A 20,881-nucleotide genomic window follows, 5' to 3' on the forward strand; every position below is an offset into this window, starting at 1 on the left:
TGTCCTGCGGTGCCCACGTAATGAAACCACCACACTAGCCATTTCGTGCGTTTATTTCCAGACCGAGGAACGAGCAAGGGGCTGCCTGAAAATGACAGCCGCTTGTCAACTGCCCCATTATTCACTGGCAGGTGTGTCAGGACTGCAGGGTCTCTCTCCACAAAAGGGGAGGTATGGCACAGTCAAAGACACTTGTCCATCAAATGACTCACAGGACCTCTGTCCGTCCAGTTAGACTGCGGTGCCCTTGGCCCTCCCTTTGGTCTCCTGTTTTGCAGGGTAATCCCAGGGATGCATTCGAGCCCTCTCCAGGTTCAGGAGTGGCTCCTGGACGCTAGTATCCCCGTTTTTCTGTCGTTCAGCGAGGATCATGGCCCGCAGCAGAGGTGGGTAGGGAACTAGGTTCAATCTGTCCTCTGGTTTCGCAGTGAACGCAGTGAAGGCCTCCTCCTCGTGCTTGGGTACCAACCGCCAATCATGGTACATGACTTGCTCGATTTCCCGAGCCTCATCCTCACTCTTTCCTGTTTTGGAAAGAAGACAAGCTGACTCCCTGGTGGCTGGATAATCTGCGAAGCATCCCGGCTCCAACCAGCACCCAGCCTTACCTTTGAAGGTCAGGACGCCCCAGGCCCTTCCGTGGTCCAAGTTCTGCAGAACAGGAGGGCGGATTGTCAACATAGAGCCCCTGGCACTAAGTTACGGGTTAGGGAGATACAGGCCCAGGTGGTTCAGGGTGGACAGAACCAGCCAGTGCGGTCCGGGGTGGAGAAAATGAAAGCGTAAACAAGAACAAGCAACACAGGGAGGGAGCGCACCTGCGCCGTGTAGTCGGGCCTCACACGCGTGAGGCGCCAGTAGCACGGCTCGTCGTGCTGCCACAGCCAGGACTTCCGTGTGACCAGACGACCCACGCCAAACAAAGGGAGGCGGGCGAGCAGCTGCAGGAGGCGGTTCTCACGGCGCACGTCGGCCCAGGCGCGCACCGGCAGCCGGCGACCGGAGTGCGGCCGGGTCAGCGTCTCGTAGTCTAGGGCGTACAGCTGCGAGTCTCGCGGCTGGTTCCGCTGTTCACGCAGTGCGCGCACGCGGCGGGCCAGTTCGGCGATCAGCCGGGGTCTCACTTTCTTGCGCCCCATGCCGGTGTCCTTACTCCACCGGAAACCTACGCTTCAAGAGCTCTCCTGTTCCGGAAGCGGCCGGTGTCCTGAGCAAAAGCATCCGGGTGCGCCCGGAAGCTGTAGGAAGGATGGGCTATGGCGGAGGAAGAACCCGAGAGACCCACGGGCTCGGGTTGCGGCCGGGGCCAGGGCTTGCGCTTGGTCGGTCGGCGACCTCACACGTGGGAGATCTCCGACTCAGACACCGAAGGTACCGCCGCTAGGGTGGTCGGCCCGCAAGCTCCCAGCACAGTAGGAGAGCTTAGAGCTACGACCAAGGCGTTAAGGGCAGATCAGGTCCTGAAGAATCTGGTGGTGTACGTGGACCCAGGTGAGGGGCGGGGGGCGGAGAGGCTGGGAATTTGGTGCCGGCCACCCAACAGGGTAGTGTCACCCATTAGTCCTCACGGGAGAAGGTGGAATGACCGAGCTGTCGCTTGCTGGGCCCAGCTATCCTGGAAGATGCAGGCTCCGATATCCTGATGGAGGCTCTGGGCACGCTAGGCTGTGAATGCCGAATCGAGCCGCAGCACCAGGCCCGCAGCCTACAGTGGAGCGTTGTGAGGCCCGACCCAACCCCCAGCAATGTAAGTGTCTCCCTGTCTCCAGCGCCAGTCCTGGTCTAGGTTCCAGTCTTGCCTCTGGCTAGCGAGGTAGCTGCATTCATCTTGCCTTGTAAAGGAGTAACCTAAAAGCTGACGGATGGCCATGTCGTATTTCTTAACACAAGAAAGCTGAACTCAGCTGATGCCAGAGAACATCTTGTTGGCAGTGAAGATAAGAGTTTGGGTTCCTGGTGTTCGTGAAGTTGGGCTAGTTTTGTACTTTGGGACTTCTAGGGAGCAGGCCTGACAGGCCTGACCTTCACTGTGTGGAGAGCTGGAGGGTTATTGACAGCATCTGGTGACTGACTGGGCTGCATGCGGAGAAGCAAGCCGTGGGCCCACGCAGCTTAGCAGCGCTGGTGATGTTCTTTACAGGTGCCGCAGGAGGCGAGGGTTGAAAATGAGCAGGAGCAGTTGCTGCTGCTGGAACCCCAGGAGTTTCTTCAAGGTGCTGTGCAGCTGACCCAGGTAGTGGGAGGAAAAACAAACAAGTAAAAAACTGTCTTTGTTTGGCAGAGCTGGTTCCCCAGTCAGGGATGGGCTGGAGCTTCTGTTGAGAACCATAGAGGTGTTGAGGGTGAGATGAAGAAACCAGCAGAGTGTGCTAGACCTGACAGCATCGAAGGGTCTTTGGGAGAATTGAGAATGACAACTTGGGCTGCAAACTGGCTCAGGGTGGAGAAGGAACCTAGACTTCAAGCTGATAGAGTCCACATGATGCAGGATCTGGCTGTGGGATTTGTGTAATAATAATCTCTCACTTGGCTGCTTATGCTCCCTGGACTCAAGGGAAATAATACCTAACAGATATTTGCCTGGAGCACAATTCTGCTAAACTCTTTGTGGGTGCTGATCTCCAAGGGCCAGTATTTGTCAAACGCCTCTGTCCAGGCTGGGCAGAGAAATGGACCAGCAAGGAGGCTGGTTCATTTCTACCCCAAAACCTGGAGTGTGCTTGTGTACACCTGGCCTTAAGGAAGCAGAACCAATCTCTAGAGAACAGAGAGGACCTATAAGCTTAACCCAGTTCCTCTTCCCTCTGGAAACTGTACATACTGGTGGCTGTGGGCGCACTGCCACAGGCCTGTGTGAACAGTGGGTGTTCTTGCTTTCAGGCCACAGACTCACCTTGCTCCATGCCCTGGCTTTCTCCTCAGAGTCCCAGCCGCCTGTCCCATCTGGCTGTCATTGGACTGGATGCATACCTGTGGTACCACTTAACCTAATAACCTCAGTCGGGCTGGCTTGGATGGGATTCCAGGAAAGTGGGGTTGCCTCTAGTGGCTGCTGTGTCACAGTTGGCCCCACTTGCCCTGGGTGGGCTCTGCAGAGACTTGGGAGCCCAAAAGATGGTCACCTTTGTTCAGGTCTCACCAGCCCAGTTCTCAGAAGACATGGCAGCTGAAGAAGTCAAAGGAAGCACATGCCAAGGTGGCCATCAGATGGCCTGAGGTGGAGGAGGTGAGCTGCCACTGAGTTGAGTTAGATGGCTAGCCTTTGTCTCTGCTCTTGGGCTCTTTTCGGCGGGTCAGAACTGGGCTTGGTTCCCAGCATAACTGGGTTGGCGTTTCCCAGAGGACATGTAGCCTACTCAATGTCATGCTCCCCAGGCCCTGGTGCTGCTTCAGCTTCACGCAAACCTGGATGTGCTGCTGGTGGCCTCATGGCAGGAGCTGAGTCAGTACGTGTGTGCCTTCACCAAGGCCCTCTCCCAGCGCCCCTCTAAGTATGTACCCCCGCAGGGACTGAGTGGAGGCAGGACAGGGTTGCAGGACCACACAGGTGGTGTTCTCAAAGCTTCCATCTGGGTTTCCTTCTCATTTCAGGCAGTACCGGGATTCCCAAGCCTTTTCCTTCTGCACAGCAGGGCACTGGGCCTCTGGCCAGCAAGTGACCAGAGATGGCTCTGGGCTCCGAGGAGTATGGTGGCGGCAGATCAGACAGTTCAACCGGGTCAGCCCAGCTGTGGCTGATGCTGTTGTCACCGCCTTCCCCTCCCCCCGCCTTCTGCAACAGGTGCGTCCCCTAAGTCATCCCTCCCAGGACCAGAACTTAAGACCCACCTACTCACACCTGTGCCCACTCTAGGCTCTAATGGACTGCAGCACGGAGCAGGAGCGCCTGAACCTCCTAGCTGACCTCCCTGTGAAGGCCCACAGGGGCAGGCAGCCTCGCAGAGTGGGACCTGACCTCTCACGCCGAATCTGTATCTTCCTGACCACCACTAACCCTGACTTGCTGCTGGACCTGAGCTCTTGACCACACCTGTGACATCCTTAGGTTGCCTCCGGCCCATCAGTAGAGCGGGATAGGCCTGCCCAAGAGACTGACTAGTTACCAAGGGGCAGGCAAGGAGATTTGGGTCCAGCCACCACACTTTTTCCAGCCTGGGGTAGACTATGGCCAAATGGAAGGATAGTGGGGAAAGGGGGTGGGGGGCAGTGTTGCTGAAGTGAACAGACGAATCTATAGGGTAGCAGACAGAAAGGGCCCCAGAGTAATTGGGGCCTCGACTTACTTACCCTTGGCCTGAACTCTTGTTGCAGGAAGCATAGTGGCAGGGTTGAGTGCCCAGCTGAGCAGTTCCTAGCCTCACTGATACCTAGCTTAGGGTACACCCTCAGGTAGAAGTAGTAAGAGACCCTAAGGAAAAGAGATCCAAGCCAGGCAGCTCCAGCCTTTGTGAGGACTTTTTTAATGTTATAGCCTGTGGGAACGTGACATAAACCCTTCACAGGGCACCCACTGACATAACAGGAGCAGGAGCTGACAACATACAATGCGGGTCAGGAAAGCCCCTCTCCTTTTCCCTGGGCTGTGAGTACACCGCCCTGAGTCAGCTAGCCTCCCAGGCTTGTAATCTAGGTCCAGAGGTGTCTGGGCTGCTCTTCCCAAGACACATGGCAACTCAGAGGGCAAACAGGAGTGCTGCTTCCCCACCAGCACAGGCCAACAGAGAAGGCTGTCCCGGCCTCAGGAAGATGCGACAAGCCTAGACAGGTCTCAGTTCTTCCCTCGCCTGCTGGCCTGGAGGACAGAAAGGTAGTTGCATTCCCAGTAGAAAAGTCAGCTTCTTCGGCAGCGCTTCCTCTGACAGGGCCTGGTCTCGGGACTCTCTACACCAGGCATAGCTGTGCCAGGAGAGGGCACAGGGGACTTCCAGTGGTTGCAGTTCATGCTCAGGACCCAGCCCAGCTTGTTATGCAGCACTTGCTTGAGGCCAGGTGGCAAGGGCAGGCCCTCAAGGGTATCCCCTGAGTTTGGCCGGAGCTGGCGCAGGCGGTAGCAGCACAGGTATTGCAGGGAGGTGGAGCTGGCACAGGAGCGGATGACTTTCATGCTACTCTTGGCAGCTGTGGAGCAGACCATTGGATAGAACCTTCTGTTTTGCAGCCGGGTGGCGGCCACTCCTGGAAGAAAGAGTCAGCCTGAGTGCCATGTAGGTCAGGAGGCAGGAAGTTACTCCCATAATGTGCCAAGGTGAGCAGCTCATATGGCTCTGAACACAGAAGACAGACTCAGCTTTGGTCTGGTAACCCCAGCTTGGCTTCAGCCCCAGCTACCCTCAGGAACCTCACCTAGACTGCCCGGCCCCACCCCTACTCCCATCTCTGCTGTCCAGGGTCAGACTGAGGGAAGGCACCTCACCTATGCACTTCCTGTTCTTGAAGAAGGTCAGTGTCCCATGCCAGGTGTCCAAGTGTACGCCAATAATAGAGCCCTGGCCAAAGCGTGAAGAGAAGCTTGTCTTGTCACCTTTGTGGTGGAGGAGTCCTGGGAGGAGCAGAAGGGTGAGCCTGGGAGGTCTGTGGCACTCCTAGGCCCACCCACAACCCAGGCAACACCCACCAGTGTAAGAGAGGCCCCAGCTGTCTTCATCCCTGCCAAGCAGGCTGCAGAATGTGTGGTGATACTTGTCCAGGTCTACATCTGATGTCCCAATGCCCACCATCTGCAAACAGTGGGGCTGGACAGTTAGGTGCCTAGCAGCAGGGCCCATGACAGCTACCCTCTTGTTTGGCCATTTACCATGTCGGTGCCATATACAGGAGAGGTCATCTTGATTTCCCAGAAATGTTGGCCATCCCCTAGCTCCTTGGTGCCCCGAATGGCTGCAGTCCCACAGCTATACTCCATATGAAAGCTGACCTTGCGATTATCACAGCTCAGCAAGGTGGCTGAGGACTTGTTCAGGTCATCCCAGACCCAATCAAAATCTGTAAGAAAGAGGGCCCAAGCTAGGGAGGGCTAGAGCAAAGAGACAGCTTCGTGGTCCCAGAGAACCTGCTGAGCCCTCCACACATCCCCGGGGCAGGGCACTCACCCTCGTCCTCCTCACCACAGCGGCAGTCCTTGCCACGGTGTGCTGTGTGTACACTGTTGCAGAAGGTAGCCTCGCTCTGACCCTCACAGTCACAGAAGGACTCTCCTGTCACAGGCACAGCACTGGGGATGGATGGCGGCAGGGAGGAGTACTCAGGGTCAGAGTCTGAGTCGCTGTGCTGGGAGGGAAGGGGCAGATTGTCCTGTTGATGGCAGCTCTCCCACTGCCAGGCTACCCGACCCCCTTTCAAATCCACCAGGGAGGAATCCAGACACTTGAGGTTTTCCAGTGCATGACCTAAGTGACCCACTCAGTGCTGCGGCTTTGACCTCTTGCTTGAGAGCACAGCGACATGGAGCTGTGGCCCCGGGGGCATAGCTTCTCACTTGGCTTCTTACTGGATCTCTGAAACTCAGTATACAACCCTCAGCCCCATTTCTGCACAGCAGCCCTGGCTGCCATGGGCCACACAAGATAGGGCAGTCCAGCGCCTACCTCCTGTCTTCTCTAGGTAGCTCAAGGTCTCCTAAACTACAGGGCTGGTGTTGTCAGCAAGGTCTAGCATCTGAACCTAAGCCTTGAGATATGGGCTTCCATCTCCTGAAAGGTCACTGGGGTCAAGAGGAGCACAGTTACATGAGGCCTAATGGGCTAGTTCAGCTGTAGCAAGCTCCTCCAAAGGTACGGTGCTTGTGGCTTGGGCTCTCAGTCCAGGGAGCCTGTTGGGGGTGTAAAGCTAGGCTGGTCAAGTTCCAGCTGCTGACTGGCCAATCAACACTATAGCTGTTCATCACCTCTGCGAGCCCTTGGATTCCTGCTTCAGTGCTAAAGTCCAGGCTAGCTGGCTTGGCAGTCCCTGAAGCTTTGGCCTCTGCTGTGCCCCACGCAGTGGTCCAGGACCCTCCTATAACCAGCAACACATCACAAGTTCTGACACCTACCCTGGAGTTAGATCTGTTTCCAGCCACAGCCAGCCATTTTATGAGCACCAGGTACGCGGGGTACTTCCCTAGATGGAAGCATTCAGCCACCCAGAGGAGCTTGGGCCAGATCTTTCACGCAATATTCTTTCTCTTCACAGAACTCAGATTCACTGTCCTGGTTTTTGCTGCTTTGGCAAGGTCATCAGCAACTCAGGGAGGGCCCCAAATCACCCACCAGGACCTGAGAACTATCATGGTGGTTATACAATATCCTGGGCAGATGAGGAAGGAAGTGCCCAGCAACAGACAGCTGAAGAGAGACTGAAAAGTGACCTCCCAACTCCAGGCCCAGTGTGCTGGGACAAGGGAGTAGTGACTCCACAAGGAGCCAGACACAGGGAAAGGTGTTTGGCCAACCACAGTAAACGTGGGCCCCAAAGAAGCCAAGCAGAACAGCTACCTAGCTTGGAGGGAAAGTTATACCTCAGAGCAGGCCTTGCACTCCACTGGCAGGGAAGGGATCCTCTAAGGCACAGCCACTGAACCAGGAGCCAAGGTACAAGGTCAATCTGCCTAGCAGAAGGGATGGAGGCTACTGGTCACCCCAACCCAGGCCCAGGAACACCTGACTACATGGCACTGCAAGCTCATTACATGACAGAGGACAGGCATGTGTGTGTCACTGCCTGCATCCCACACTGATGACTGTGAGGCAGGAACATGCATATAGGCTGCTTCAGGGTACGCTGTCATTGGGAGCTAGAGATGTAGCTGGAAATTTGGGCCGACCTCAAGCTCAGAAACCCCTGAGAATGGCCTGAGACACTGCTGACCAAGTCAGTACATCCATTGGTTCCAAGTTTTCCTAACAAGCTGGTGATCCCATGGGCTCCTAGAAGGGACCTCTTGTTGCAGGGAAGTATGACATCAGGGTAGAGGCAATACAGGGCAGAGCCAGAATTCTAGTCCAGTATCAGCAAGACAAATCAAGAGCCACTCAGCAGCCTAAGCTGGGCATCTACCCTGTGCCTATACACCTGGCCTCCCTGTGCTCAGATCTCCAACAGAGGAAGTCTTGGGACATTTGAACTTTAAAGAAAAACTGCTGATGACCCGAATCTAACCATCTAACCCCAGGGGTATCACAGGGTAGAAAGACAGAACTGACTCCTGCAAGCTGTTCTGTTCATCAGAGCACACACATGCCCACACACAATAAATTGCCTCAAGTCCAAGGCCAGCCTGTGTTATGCTGTGAGACCATTTTTAAAAATAAGCTAGGCATGGTGACACCTGCCTTTGATTCTAGCACTAGGGAGGCAGGCAGATCTCTGAGTTCAAGGGGAGCCAGGGCTACAAAAAGACCCAGTCTTGAAAACTTTTTCTTTTTTTGGTTTTTCAAAACAGGGCTTCTGTGTAGCCTTGGATATCCTGGACACGCTTTGTAGACCTCAAACTCACAGAGTGCCAGGTTAAAGGCATAAACTACCACACCAGACTTACAGAGCCTTTTTATACACAAGCATAAAGTGAGTATTTGTGTGGCAAAAGAAACATCCAGGGTTATCAAGATGGTGCAACATGGGTATGCTTGCTACTATGTATCAAAGGCAACCCAAGTTGGATACCCACATAACAAAGGTGGAAAGAACAAGCTACCACACATACACACACACACATAAAAAACAGCCTTCCAACATCCACACGTTCACAGTGGCATATTATAATAAGCAAAACAAAAGTATCAAGAGGGTGGGTACCAAGTTGGCAACAACTATTCTGGCAATCAGCAGAGCTGATGGACAGGCATTTGTTGTATACTAACCAGTACTGTCCAGGACTTCGTTCCCTGGGCAAGGATCCCTGTCTTGAGTCTCTGTCACCCTTAGACTGGGTGTTCTTTACCAGACCAAAGAGCCCTTCCAAGCACCATATACCACGAGACAGTTCAGGCACCTGGCCCTGCATCTTTTTCAGCCCATCCATTCACTGGTCCTCCCCACCTTGCCACTGGGATCTACCTGCCCATCAGAGTCGTAGTCCCAGTTAGTGGTGCCGGCCAGAGCCACAGCCCGGGCATCTGTGTCTCGGCGGGCTGCACTCAGAACAAAGTGCCATGCCCTGCTGCTCCGTGGACGCCGGGCCATAATGGAGAGGACCTGGAAAAAAAAAGAAAACATTGTAAGCCTTAAAGACATGTAATGTGTCAGAACGCCCAAACAAGGTCCACACCCATAGCCCACAACTTTAACCCTGGCACTTGTGGGCCACCTGGCAGGCTAGACCATAGGTCCACCAAAGGATGGAGACTCCAGGGTCCTGGACACTGAGCCTGGGCTTCAGAAACTCCCACAAGCTCCTACCTGGCTCCAGTATCTGAGCGCCTCAATCACACCCAGGGTGATGGTGTGAAACACAACCCAGACATCCATGACTCTGGAGATGCCCGCGCCCATCTCTGCATTCAGTTCAGGAGCTGCTGCCCCTCAGGCATATGACACTTAACTTGCTCCTCCTCCGCTGTCCACTTTGGCAAATGGCATCTCCAGCATCCAGTTCCTCATGCCAGAAACACGGCTGTCATCTACTCCTGACACCCCTTCTTCCAACACACCTGAGGTGGTTCTCACTTGTCGCCGGCGACCCACCACCACTTCCTGCACCACACAACTTCCTCTCACCCATCCCGTTCCACACACCACAAACTCGGTTTTCGATACGACCTTAAACTCACAGGCTTGATGTCGTTATTGGGACAAAATGCAAAGCTCCGGGAGGTCTGGATCTCCTCTCCCCGAGTGGACTGTCTGGGTCTAATAGTCGGCTCTGTCCTAGCTGTCTCCCGTCCCTGAAGAACCACTGCACGACCCTACCTCGCCCCGGCCACCCACAAAGAAGCCGAGCGGGGCCGCGCCCAGAACTCAACAGTACTTGGGTTGGCTGAGCGCCGTACAGGAGCTCACAGTAGGAACCCAATGAATGAGCCAGAGCTGTCTCCGGATGCGGCCACGCTCGGCCTCCGCGGGGCCGGAGGTCGCTTCCCTCGCCAGAGGCTCGCGGATCTCGCCAGGGCGACAGTGTCCGCGGCGCCTGGCTCCGAGGACTCCGCCCAGACCCCCGAGCGCCGGCGCCGGGAAACAAGGGGTGGCCGGCTTGACCGCCTGCAAGGTCAACGCGCAGCCCGCCGGGCCTGGCCGGGCTGGGCCGGCACGGCTCACCTGCGGCCAACGCGCTCCGCCGGCGCTGACCCACTTTCCGTTCCGGCCGCGACGCAAACAATCCCCGCCCCCGCGCTGCATTGGCCGGGCAGCCGAAGGCGGGCTCTCCGGCAGCTCCGCGCGGGGGCGGGTCTCGCGAGACGGCGCTGCTGTCAAGAGGCTTGCGCGACCCGTCAATCCTGAACTAAAGTTCCCACTGGTCCTCGCCAGAGCGTCCGCAAGAGATTCTCGCACGACCATTGGACAGATATGCGGAAGTGTATCTGTGTCCGTGGCGTCATCATCCGTTGCTAGGATCGGGACCTTTTTGGGTCACCTGGTTGGCTGAAGGTTGCATGACTAGCCTCTCAAAATGAGTCTGAGGCGGGCTCTTGATGCCATTGGTTTAAAGGCTCGAAAAGTTAGCAGGGGAAGCGGAAGGCAGCCGGGAAGAGCGGTAACGGGATGGAGGCGGTGGCTGGTGAGCGTGCGGGTCGCCAGGAGTGAGGGGTCGGGGAAGTCTGAAAGCGAACAAGTATAGCAGCTTGCCCGTGGCCTGCACACAAAGTAGCCTGAGATGCCAATGAATGCCATGTACCTTTGTTCCCTGAGCCAACCGAGTGACGCGGGCGCACACGGAGGAGGTTCCAGCCTGTGTGGGCCCTCAGCCTCACACTTTGCGGAGAGCTGAAAGCCCTCTGCAGTCTCTAGTGTGCTGTCTGTGATGTTCTGTTAGGTTTCCTGTGTCTGTTGCAATTAGCTGGAAGTGAGAGAACATCACAAGTGAGCGTTGACGTGTGCACGTGCTTTCAGTTGCTCCACTTTAGACACAAGTGCGGCCAAGACAGCTCCGGGGCTTGTAGGAGACCTTCTGCCTGGGTGCCCTTGTCTGTTGCTTCCCGGGCATCCCAACACGTGTTTCTCACCAGAGCCCGGGAACCTGGCCGGCGTGAAGCATATCATCCTTGTTCTTTCTGGAAAAGGGGGCGTTGGGAAAAGCACCATCTCCACGGAGTTGGCCCTGGCGCTGCGCCACCAGGGCAAGAAGGTGAGGCTATGACCAGAGTTGAACTTGCTTCATTGTCCCTGGCTCCCAGCAAGCCTGACAGGCTTCTCTCCACCCCTCAACACTCTCCTCCTTGCAGGTGGGGATCCTAGATGTGGACCTGTGCGGTCCCAGCATCCCACACATGCTCCATGCACAAGGCAAGGCAGTGCACCAGTGTGACAACGGCTGGGTGCCTGTCTTTGTGGATCAGGAGCAGAGCATCTCCCTCATGTCTGTGGGCTTCCTGCTGGAAAACCCTGACGAGGCCGTGGTGTGGAGAGGTCCCAAGAAACATGGTAAGAACTTGGTGAAAGGTGGTCCCCCAGCTGACCCCTGGGTACCTCTTCACTGAGGTGGTTTTCCCTCCTCTTATGGCTGCTGCTTTCGGGGAAAGCTGGAAGCCAATCCTGGCCTCTTGGTATTGGAGTCTCTGTTCCATTGAAATGCTTCTACTGCTTCACCCAGCAGAATATACACACCCCTCTGTCCCCAAGAAGCTTCCCTCAGACTCTGTGACAACCAGATGAGCCTCTGGATAGAGAGGGTGATGTGAGGGCAAAGGAGAAGCTGTGTTAGGCATTCGCTCTGAAGCCATCAGCCACTCCAAGTTCATCTCTTAGTTAGGTCTACTGAGACCCCCCCTCCCCTGTGCCCTCACTCCACCCAAGGGTCTGAAGCCACACAGTGTATTGTGAACCTAAGTGCTGAGCTTCAAGGAGGTAACATTAAGCCGTCCTGGCCGCAGTGAGAGGCTTCCTGGGAGGAACAGCACGGTTAGAGTGGATAGCGGGCTGCTCCTGGACGTGCTGGAAGGGTGCTTCATGCCAGGCCATTTTCTCGGGGTCCCAGGGCCTTCATGGGAGTTGGCTACAGCCCTGCAAGGTGGGGTGTGGCGACAGTTCAGTGCTGGCAGGTGGCAAAGCTGCTGGAAAGCAAGGAGTGCTGGTGGGGGCGGGTGGACCCTTGCTGCCTTGTGTGGCCAGTGTCCCCAGGCTCCCCTGGGAGCTGCCCAGCCAGTACCAACTGGACACGATGGGCCTCCCTTTTCCTAATCCTTTGCCAGAGGTTACTACTGGGCTTTTGGGTCTTTGCAGCACTGATAAAGCAGTTTGTGTCTGATGTGGCCTGGGGGGAGCTGGACTATTTGGTTGTGGACACACCTCCAGGAACTTCTGATGAGCACATGGCCACTGTGGAAGCCCTGCGCCCTTACAGGCCCCTGGGGGCCCTCGTGGTCACCACACCACAGGTACCACTGCCATCTCCTCAGCCCTACCTGGGTGAGCACTCACCCACATATATGTTGGGGGGTGGAGGGGACACACTTTCCCGTCCTGGTTGAGCTTGGGCTGGGCTGTGGTGGGCCATGTTCCCTGCTGGCTACTTGATTCTTGGCTGACCTACAGCTGACTGGCCCCTCCTCACTCTGGCCCACAGGCAGTGTCTGTTGGGGATGTGAGGCGGGAGCTGACCTTCTGTAGGAAGACGGGGCTGCAGGTGATAGGGGTCGTAGAGAACATGAGTGGCTTCGCCTGCCCACACTGCACTGTGAGTCTTGGAAGATGGGTGGGTGGTCTATTTCGAGGTCTGAGGGAATACAGACAGCTCAGGCAGTCACAGTCCTGCAGTAAGCAGGTCTGTCCATCAGTCCAGGGAAGTTAACTTTGTGGATAGCGAGGACACTGTGACTACCTGGGCATTCTCCCGGGACCAGCTATGGGTCTCACCCTGGCAATGGGTCTCAGCATGGGGAGTAGGTCTGCAAACTGGACCCTCAGAGCCCTTGTCTCCTAGGAGTGCACCAATGTCTTCTCCAAGGGCGGTGGGGAGGAGCTGGCCCGGCTGGCTGGAGTTCCTTTTTTAGGTAAGTATCAAGAGCGGGCCACCTGGAGCCCCAACTTCTACATGCCAGGCTTCTGAGCGTGTCTGACTGCAGCGTTGGGCCTCCCTTCTGTGCAAGGTGTCTCTGGGCTGCCCACCACCTAGCCATAAGTTAGGAGTGCCTGTGCCCCACATTGTTCCAAGTGGGAGGGCATGAGAGGCGAACAGCTTGAGCTTCAGGAAGGTGAGTGGTGAGTGGCCACTTCTCCCATGCTGCAGGCTCTCGCTAGGCCTCCGCTCATTTTTATTTGTTCATCAGGGTTGTGGGTGTGTACGTGCCACAGGGTACTTGGAGAGATCAGATGATAGTCTGTGGGGGTCAGTTATCTCCTTCTATGATGTAGGTCCTGGATATTGAACCCAAGTAGTTTTCAGACTTGGAAGCAAGCGCTTTTATCTACTACGCCATTTGGTCAGCCCTTTGCTGGCTTTTGTTGTTGCAGGCTCTGTTCCCCTGGATCCCCAGCTTACCAGGAGCCTAGAAGAGGGCCGTGATTTCATCCAGGAATTTCCCAAGAGCACCGCGTACTCTGCACTCACTTCCATAGCCCAGAAAGTTCTGCACAGGATGTCTGCCTTGCACCCCTGACCACCTCCCAGCCGCCCTGGTGCTGTGCGCTCCTTTCTCAGCCTAGAGGGATTTTGGGAGCAGAGGTCCTTGGGACCTGTGGTTGCTGATCTGGACAATGGCTGGTCCATGTGATTACGTCCACGCAGAGATCTTCCTGCAGGACGGTGACATTTTCCAGCGGTGTTCTGAGTAGAATTTACTCACCATCAGCAGCTTCGCCAAACTAGTCTGTAGCTGAGGGGATGGCTCAGGTCCTAGTTTTTTGTTTTGGTTTTTGTTTTTTTGAGACAGGGTTTCTCTTTGTAGCCTTGGCAGTCCTGGACTTACTTTATAGACCAGGCTGGCCTGTCACTGCCTCCCTGGGTGCTGGGATGACAGATGTGTGCCACCATGCCCAGCGGGGTCCTAGTTTCTTGAGATGGTAGTAGCCTTAACCTCCAGCCTAGGTTGACAGGCTGCTCTGACAGCCACACCACACATGAGCTGCCTAGTACTTGCTCATCCTGACTGTCCCTGAGCGCCCACATGTGCTGTGGAGACTTCTGTGACGCACTGTGTGGTTTACAGGCATCTGGTATCCTACAGGACTCCGCTGTTAAACCCGTTACCCCACCCTGTGAAGAGCCCAGCATCCGGTCCTGTGTCCCCAGTGAGGTGGCTCTTGATCCCCGTTTCAGAACTGGAACAAGCAGTATTAGTAAAGATGTAGAGGGCCTGAAGACACGGTGAAGACATCTGTCTTGTCTAGGGGGCTGGGGTTGGCATGTTGTGTTTTCAGACATCACTGAGGCAGCTGGAGGCCACAGGGTAAGAGTTCAAGTGCGGGCCAAGCCACAGAGCCCTTCCTCCTCCTTCCTGGAAAGGTCAGGAAAGAACGCTCTGGAAAGTAGATGGTGGCCTGTCATGTTCCTTCCTGGGCCAAAGCTGAGGTCTTCAAGAGAGACTGGGGGCCTGGGGAACCTGGAAAGGGGGTGGTTCTGCAGTCAGACAGGAAGGCTATCCCCAACTCCCACCTGCCCCCACCCCCAGCACTCACTGTTAACAGTGGGCAAGTTGGTAACTTCCACAGCTCAGACTGGGACAGTGAGAACCCCCCTTGGCCCCAATATAGTGCCCCAAGGGAGGGATGCAATGCCAGGATCTGGCGGTTAAGTGCCTGTAGTTCCTTGGGTTGGAGAAAAGGGTCAAATGAAGCTCAGAAGGACTGGGGCATCGCAAGAAGCGGTGCAGATGAAGTAGGACACATGTTCCCAATGCCAGCAAGCTGCAGACTGGCTCAGGCAGAGCTAAGACAGGATAGATGGGGCAGGGACAAGGAAGGGTCACCTCTCCCAAGTGCACACTCAAGGTCACAAGCTTTGCATAGCGCTTGCTTTTAATTGCCGCCAGCAGGGAGTGCTGCTGAGCACTTCCCCTCCTGGCTGGGCCCTTGGGCACTTAGCCTGTGCCCACCCTTTTAGGCCACATAGCTGCCAGTACTGCCCAGCTTGCAGGAAGTGAGCAGCCAGGACCTGTCCCCTGGAGATGGGCGGGTATTCTCCATCCCCACTGGCTTTGGGAGCCAGCTTATTCTGGTAACAATGAGACACTGTCCCGACTGCAAGGCAGCCTTCGGCCGGACCAGGCCAGGAAGTAGCCAGGGTCAGCAGTGCAGAAAATGGGTTTCGCTAATGTCTCGTAGGTCAAGGCCTGAGACATTGGCTGGGCCAGCACAAGTGATGTTGTTATAGGCGTACACCGGCTGGCAGTCATCCCCCTCACAGACAGTCTGAACAAAGCGGGGGACAGCACTGGGGTTCCGCAGGGCAAAGTCCCGCAGGGCCTTGAGCGGACAGCGGCAGTCCCAGGGGTTGCCGTCCAGCCACAGGCGCTCCAGGCCCGGCTGTGGCACAAAGGTCTGCAGGGAGTTATTCCTGAGGCTGAGGTAGCGCAGCCGCCCCAGCGGTGAGAAAAGGCCTTCCTCCAGTGCCTCCAGGCGGTTGTGGGAGACGTCCAGCCAGAAGGTGCGCTGCAGTGGGCTCAGGACATCCTGGGGCAGCACCGACAGCTGGTTGTGGGAGAGAAGCAGGTACTCCAGCTGGCCGAGGCCCCGGAAAAGCTGGCCGGGCAGCTGTGCGAGCTGGTTGGCGGTGAGGTCCAGCTCCAGGAGCTCAGACAGCCCTTCCAGGCTCCGTTCTTCGATGCTGGAGATGCTGTTGCCCCTGAGGAAGAGCCGGCGCAGCCCTGTGAGGCCAGCGAACGTGTGCGGGCGGATGCGGCTCAGGCAGCTGTGCTCCAGGTGGAGGCTGTGCAGCTTGCCCAGACCCTGGAACACCCGCTCTGGGAGGCTCCTCAGACAGTTGCCAGAGAGGTTCATAACAGCCACATTGAAGAGGCCAAAGAAGGCACCCACCTTGACCTCATGAATCTGATTGTCATTGAGCGTCAGCACCTCCAGCTGCCCCAGGCCTTCGAATGTCCTCTCGCCCAGCTGCCGGATGCGATTGTGGCCAAGCTGCAGTTCCTCCAAGAAGTGGAGGTCTTTGAAAGTACGAGGCCGCAAGCTAGTGATGGCATTGTGCGCCAGACGCAGAACATGCAGGCCCAGCAGGCCTGGGAAGGTGTCCTCCAGGAGGCTGGCCACTCGGTTGTGTGACAGGTCCAGCCAACGCAGTGCCTTCATGCCCAGGAAGGCACGGGGGGCCACAGCTGTGATGAGGTTGCGGTCCAGGTACAGCTTCTGTAGCCTGGGCAAGTGAGTGAAGACGTTGGCTTTGATGCTGCGCAGCGCATTCCTGCTCAGATCCAGCTCCCGCAGTTCACCCAGGCCACAGAAGAGTGCCGGCTGCAGGTAAGCCAGTCTGTTGCTAGCCAGCACCAGCTCACGGAGGTTGCTCAGGCCCTGGAATGCTGTGTCAGGCAATACTACTAGGCTGTTCCAACCCAAGTTGAGGTCCCAAAGATGACCGAGGCCTTGGAATAGCCCCCCTTCCAGCCGGCTCAGGAGGTTGTTGCCCAGGCTGAGGGAAGCTAGATTTGGTGTGTTCGTGAACAAGCCGGCAGCTAGGCTCCGGAGCAGGTTCCGCTCTAGGTGCAAGTGGTAGAGGCTCTGCAGGCCCAGCAGTGCCTGTGGCTCCAGGCTCCTCAGCCAGCTGCCCTGCAGGTTGAGGAAGTCCAAGCTAGACAGGTTTTGGAAGGCCGCCGAGGGGATGGAGGAGAGGTTGTTGCCATCAAGCCACAGGGCCCTGGTGCTGACGGGGATGCCGTCAGGCAGCTGCGTGAGGTTCCTGGAACTGCAGAAGACGCTGAGCTCATCCGTGAAATCGTCATAGCTGCAGGTACACATGATGGGGCACTGGGGGCCCTCAGCATCTGCTGATGCTCCAGGGTCTGTCCCTCGCAAGTCACAGGGGCCCAGTGCCACCCAGAAAGCCAGAAGCACCACCAGGGCTGGGCCACCTGTGGGGAGAAGGGCTTGGCAAGGAGGTGCCCAGAGGACTGTGGCCCAGGATGTGAGCCAAACCTTGGGCTTCCCGGCCCTCAGCTATTGTAAGAGGAGGGATGATGTTTGTATACTAAGACATGGTCATGCCATTATGATACCAGGCAGACACTGTTATGGCAGCCAGGTCCTATCCTTTGAAATAACTTCGCTTTTCCAACCCATGGGACCAGCAAGTCCTGGTCCCCATCTCACTGCAGGGCCACCAAGGGCTCAGCTCTTCCATGTCACCCTGGCTTCACAGGCAACCTGGGCTGTGGCCGCTAGGCCGGGTGGCAGTCTGTGTCCTCTGGGGTATCTAGAACAGCCAAGCTGAAAAAAAGAACGAAGCTGCTGGCCAAGACCTGGCTGTCCCAGAATATTCTGGAATAGACCCTGGTATCATATTCATTTGTGGTACTCGGTGACTGAACAACAAGCTGGCCACCGCCTGGCTGTTGGGCCCCTAGATGGGTGAGGCATGCCCTGTTTGCTCCCCAGTTTATGCAGGCTGGACCCCCTGCCGGCAGAAGAGTGGGGTCTAGAAAACCCAATCGTTCATTCAAACGGGCATCAAGTCACATGGACCCATACAGCACCCCAATTCTAAATCTACCTCCGGTGTATGCTGAGAGCTCCAGATCAGGTTGGGCAGGACACTATTCCGCACCTGCGCAGTTTGTACCTGGCGTGACTGCATAATGGTGCCCCGGGCATTGAGGTAGCAAGCCAGAGGCAGGCAAGAAAGAAGACATTGTTTTCCCCTCACCCAGGCCCCTAAGAGGAACAGTAGCTAGAAGAGTCTCAGGCTGTGTCCACACACCATCTCAGCAAGCCTCGGTGAGGGAGGGTTGTGGGGAGTGCTGAGCCCCGCTTCTACACCTTGTCATACCCAGGGGCGAGGCGCCTGTTTCAGCTTGCCCTGCCTTCATTTGGCCCTTTCCTCCAGTGCCACCACCAAGGGAGAAAAATCACGGAGACCCTCTGGTGCCAGGATTAGTTGTACCCAAGACCCAACCCAGAATTTCCATCAGCCCACCCGGAGCCGAGCCCATCGCAGCTTCTCCCAGCTTCTCCCAGTGGGGTCGGAGGGCCATCTACCCTCGGACCAGCTGGCAGGGGATACGGGTTCCTCACCTGTCCTCGGAGCCATTCTGCCTTGTACAGAGCTGGCTGCAGGCAGGCAGTGAGCAAGGGCCGTCTACAGTGCAGGCTGCTCTGCCCTCTGGATTTCCCCACCGCCTGGAGCTGGCAGCCTTAAGCTGGCCCTGCCCCACACTCCGTCTCCTTTAACCCTCTCGTGCTGGGCAGCTAGTCTCAACAGCAAGTCTCCTGGGTGGAGATGGTGCAGGGGAGGGCCCTTTGCCCGAAGTCTCCCTCAGGGGAGAGGTGGGGCTCTGAAGGCTGCCTCTTCGGGTGTAGGAGTAAGGAGTCTTGGTGGTGTAACCCAACAGGATTTGGTGTTCAAGGTAGGTGGAGGGGGCTCTGTCTCCCAGTAGGTTCAGTACCCTAGGGGTGCTCCTGTGTTCTTGGGAATTCCCCCACTCACACCCATACTGAGCAGATGGCTGTGTCTGGGTTAAGCAGTAAGCTGCCCCGTTTCCTAAGGTCCAGCCTGCATCTCTAACATGCTGTCTGAGCTGGGGTTTCTGAACAGCCTGAGTGGGCCCACCATTTGTGCGTCCCAGCCCAGGGGTTTGTCCAAGGCCCAGTCTCAGCCCTCCTCTGACCTCTAGGTCAGCTGATGTCTGGCTACTGCCCCTCCCCCAGGGCCTCTTCTAGGAACACCTGGCAGGGCCACCAGCTACCTCCTGTTTGCTTTCCCCAGCACAGTCCTCCTAGGAAAGGCTGGCAGGAGGACAGCGAGGCACCCAGGCCTTCATGGCCAGGGCCGGCCAGCTTCCACTGGCCTCTTCCACTGTCCCGGGGAACAAGAGAGCCTAATTACCCACTACTTCTTGTGTGCAAAGACCCTGGGTAAATATGCTACCCCTAGGGGAGGCAAGGGGCTGGCTGCATGCGGGGCCTCAACCTGGCCCTGGCTCCACTCACCCTGCCGGAGCCACATCTCGGCTTCCTCCTCCAGGGCCTGAGAGCCGTGACCTGGCTGACACTCCAAAGCTCAGCAAACCTCTCGTTGAGTTCTGTCCCTTTGCCCTGCCTGGGATGGTGGGAATGTGCACGGGAGGGGCCACGAAAGGCAGTGCTGAGTTTCAGGAGGGACAGCTTCTCGGGTTGGGCTTGGGGGACATTGGAACCCATGTCTACACAGGCAGAGGAAGCAGACAGCTCTGGGAGGGTCGGGGGCTGCAAGCTTCCACCATGCTGCCCCATCTCGAGGGCATTTTCCAGGTTATTCCTTAGCCTCTTTTCTGAGAAATTATAGATCGCCCGGGACGGAATCTCCGCCCAGAGCCACAGAGCAGTTTACACAGCAAAAGTGCGGCCTCAGCAGGCCTGTGAGGCCAGCGGCCAGCCTCTGCTGGGGACAGGGGCCGGGCAGCAGTGGACAGGAGGCTTTGTGGCTCCCTGCTTGACTCTGGGCTAGGATCTCTTCCTGTCCACTCAGAGCCCTGCTTGGTGCGGAAGCCTTCGCGGCCTTTTGACAGCTTGGGTAGACCCAAGGCAGCCTTCTGCGTCCTGCAGCCACACAGCACAGTAACGCAAGGCCCAGGCACTGGAGACTGCCCAACTTCCTACTCCCCAACAGCCCAGCTCTTCTGTCCAGTTTTACCTTTGGGATCTTACCTGGGGTCTGTGTCTAGCCCGGAATATGCCAGCAGATGCAGAGCTGTGTTTCTTCAGATGTCATCCGAGGGAGACGCAGCCATCATGGTCCATCTGTACTGGCTGGACAATCAGGCCCTGCCTCCAGGACCACTCAGTGCAGCTACGGATGGTGACTTCGAGGCCTGAAGGGCGTGCGGGCGTCTCTGGGAGGGCAGGACTTGAGGGTCCACACTGAAGTAGGGAAGTGTGGGTCTTCCTAATGTTTCTGTCTCTGTATATTGCCTACTGGCAGGGTTCATTGTTTTCTGGATCTCTGGAGAGGCCGAGCAACTTGAAGCTGTCCAACGGCCAGACACAGATGTTTTGGCCCTCTGTTGTTCTTGTTATGTTTTTTGAGACAGGGTCTCTCTGTGTAGCTTTGGCTGTCCTGGAACTCAGTCTTGTAGACCAGGCTGGCTTCGAACTGACAGAGATCCACCTGCCTCTGCCTCCCTGAGTGCTGGGATTATCGGTGTGTGCCATCACCACCCAGTTTAAGATTTTACTTACTTGTTTTTGTTGTTGTTTTTAATGTATGAGTGCTCTATCTCATACACCTATACACCCACATGCCAGAAGAGGGCATCAGATTCCAGTGTAGATAGTTGTGAGCCACCATGTGGTTGTTAGGAATTAAACTTAAGATTTCTAGACGAGCAAACAGTGCTCTTATCCACTGAGCCACCACTCCAATCCTCCTTCACATTTTTTTTAATGTAGTTTGATTTATCAGACTAGAGTTTTATGTCCTGTCTGCATTTGGACCTAAACCTGTTCCCTTTAGGCACCTCAAAATCACTTCTATGTTTTATGTTGCTTTGACAGCTCACATTGTATGTGTGCCCCATGTAGGGGGAGCTCAGGTTCCATTCTCTTGCTGACTAGAAAATGGCTGCTTCAGCCCCAGAGACAGGCCCACCCCAAACCCCGCACATGCTCGCTC

General features: G+C 56.4%; 5 protein-coding genes across 13 annotated transcripts; 2 read left to right on the top strand and 3 right to left on the bottom strand.

Moving 5' to 3' along the window:
• Positions 1-35: 35 nt before the first annotated feature.
• On the bottom strand, positions 36-1,197 carry Mrps34 (mitochondrial ribosomal protein S34). The gene is made up of 3 exons (XM_021637176.2): positions 819-1,197; positions 609-651; positions 36-524 (listed from the first exon to the last, which is right to left on the bottom strand). The coding sequence occupies exons 1-3, from the start codon at positions 1,137-1,139 to the stop codon at positions 232-234; spliced, it is 657 nt and encodes a 218-aa protein (XP_021492851.1). The 5' UTR covers positions 1,140-1,197; the 3' UTR covers positions 36-231.
• Positions 1,198-1,237: 40 nt separating this feature from the next.
• On the top strand, positions 1,238-8,247 carry Eme2 (essential meiotic structure-specific endonuclease subunit 2). 4 transcript variants are annotated; one of them, XM_021637175.2, is made up of 8 exons: positions 1,238-1,371; positions 1,611-1,747; positions 2,141-2,233; positions 2,881-2,975; positions 3,133-3,226; positions 3,376-3,491; positions 3,592-3,781; positions 3,854-5,507. In XM_021637175.2, exons 1-8 carry the CDS (start codon positions 1,257-1,259, stop codon positions 4,022-4,024), a joined length of 1,011 nt encoding a protein of 336 aa, XP_021492850.1. In that variant the 5' UTR covers positions 1,238-1,256; the 3' UTR covers positions 4,025-5,507. The 4 variants fall into 4 exon arrangements, with proteins under 4 accessions (XP_021492850.1, XP_060219974.1, XP_021492849.1 ...); XM_060363991.1 differs by lacking the exon at positions 3,854-5,507 and adding an exon at positions 7,171-8,247 and having other exon boundaries at positions 1,251-1,491; XM_021637174.2 differs by having other exon boundaries at positions 1,251-1,491.
• Spsb3 (splA/ryanodine receptor domain and SOCS box containing 3) lies at positions 4,440-10,362 on the bottom strand. 4 transcript variants are annotated; one of them, XM_021637170.2, is made up of 7 exons: positions 10,231-10,362; positions 9,034-9,171; positions 6,090-6,267; positions 5,795-5,982; positions 5,615-5,717; positions 5,414-5,539; positions 4,440-5,175 (listed from the first exon to the last, which is right to left on the bottom strand). In XM_021637170.2, the coding sequence occupies exons 1-7, from the start codon at positions 10,309-10,311 to the stop codon at positions 4,832-4,834; spliced, it is 1,158 nt and encodes a 385-aa protein (XP_021492845.1). In that variant the 5' UTR covers positions 10,312-10,362; the 3' UTR covers positions 4,440-4,831. The 4 variants fall into 4 exon arrangements, with proteins under 4 accessions (XP_021492845.1, XP_060219972.1, XP_021492846.1 ...); XM_060363989.1 differs by lacking the exon at positions 10,231-10,362 and adding an exon at positions 9,736-10,222; XM_021637171.2 differs by lacking the exon at positions 10,231-10,362 and adding an exon at positions 9,747-10,221.
• Positions 10,363-10,419: 57 nt separating this feature from the next.
• On the top strand, positions 10,420-14,428 carry Nubp2 (NUBP iron-sulfur cluster assembly factor 2, cytosolic). 2 transcript variants are annotated; one of them, XM_021637191.2, is made up of 7 exons: positions 10,476-10,690; positions 11,139-11,257; positions 11,355-11,553; positions 12,352-12,506; positions 12,695-12,805; positions 13,052-13,121; positions 13,582-14,428. In XM_021637191.2, exons 1-7 carry the CDS (start codon positions 10,675-10,677, stop codon positions 13,725-13,727), a joined length of 816 nt encoding a protein of 271 aa, XP_021492866.1. In that variant the 5' UTR covers positions 10,476-10,674; the 3' UTR covers positions 13,728-14,428. The 2 variants fall into 2 exon arrangements, with proteins under 2 accessions (XP_021492867.1, XP_021492866.1); XM_021637192.2 differs by lacking the exon at positions 12,695-12,805 and having other exon boundaries at positions 10,420-10,690.
• Igfals (insulin like growth factor binding protein acid labile subunit) lies at positions 13,580-19,338 on the bottom strand. 2 transcript variants are annotated; one of them, XM_021637190.2, is made up of 2 exons: positions 19,222-19,338; positions 13,580-17,147 (listed from the first exon to the last, which is right to left on the bottom strand). In XM_021637190.2, the coding sequence occupies exons 1-2, from the start codon at positions 19,235-19,237 to the stop codon at positions 15,352-15,354; spliced, it is 1,812 nt and encodes a 603-aa protein (XP_021492865.2). In that variant the 5' UTR covers positions 19,238-19,338; the 3' UTR covers positions 13,580-15,351. The 2 variants fall into 2 exon arrangements, with proteins under 2 accessions (XP_021492865.2, XP_060219971.1); XM_060363988.1 differs by lacking the exon at positions 19,222-19,338 and adding an exon at positions 18,307-18,448.
• Between the last annotated feature and the right edge of the window lie 1,543 nt (positions 19,339-20,881).

This window comes from Meriones unguiculatus, chromosome 11, assembly GCF_030254825.1.
Source record: "Meriones unguiculatus strain TT.TT164.6M chromosome 11, Bangor_MerUng_6.1, whole genome shotgun sequence".
Taxonomy (NCBI): Eukaryota; Metazoa; Chordata; class Mammalia; order Rodentia; family Muridae; genus Meriones; species Meriones unguiculatus.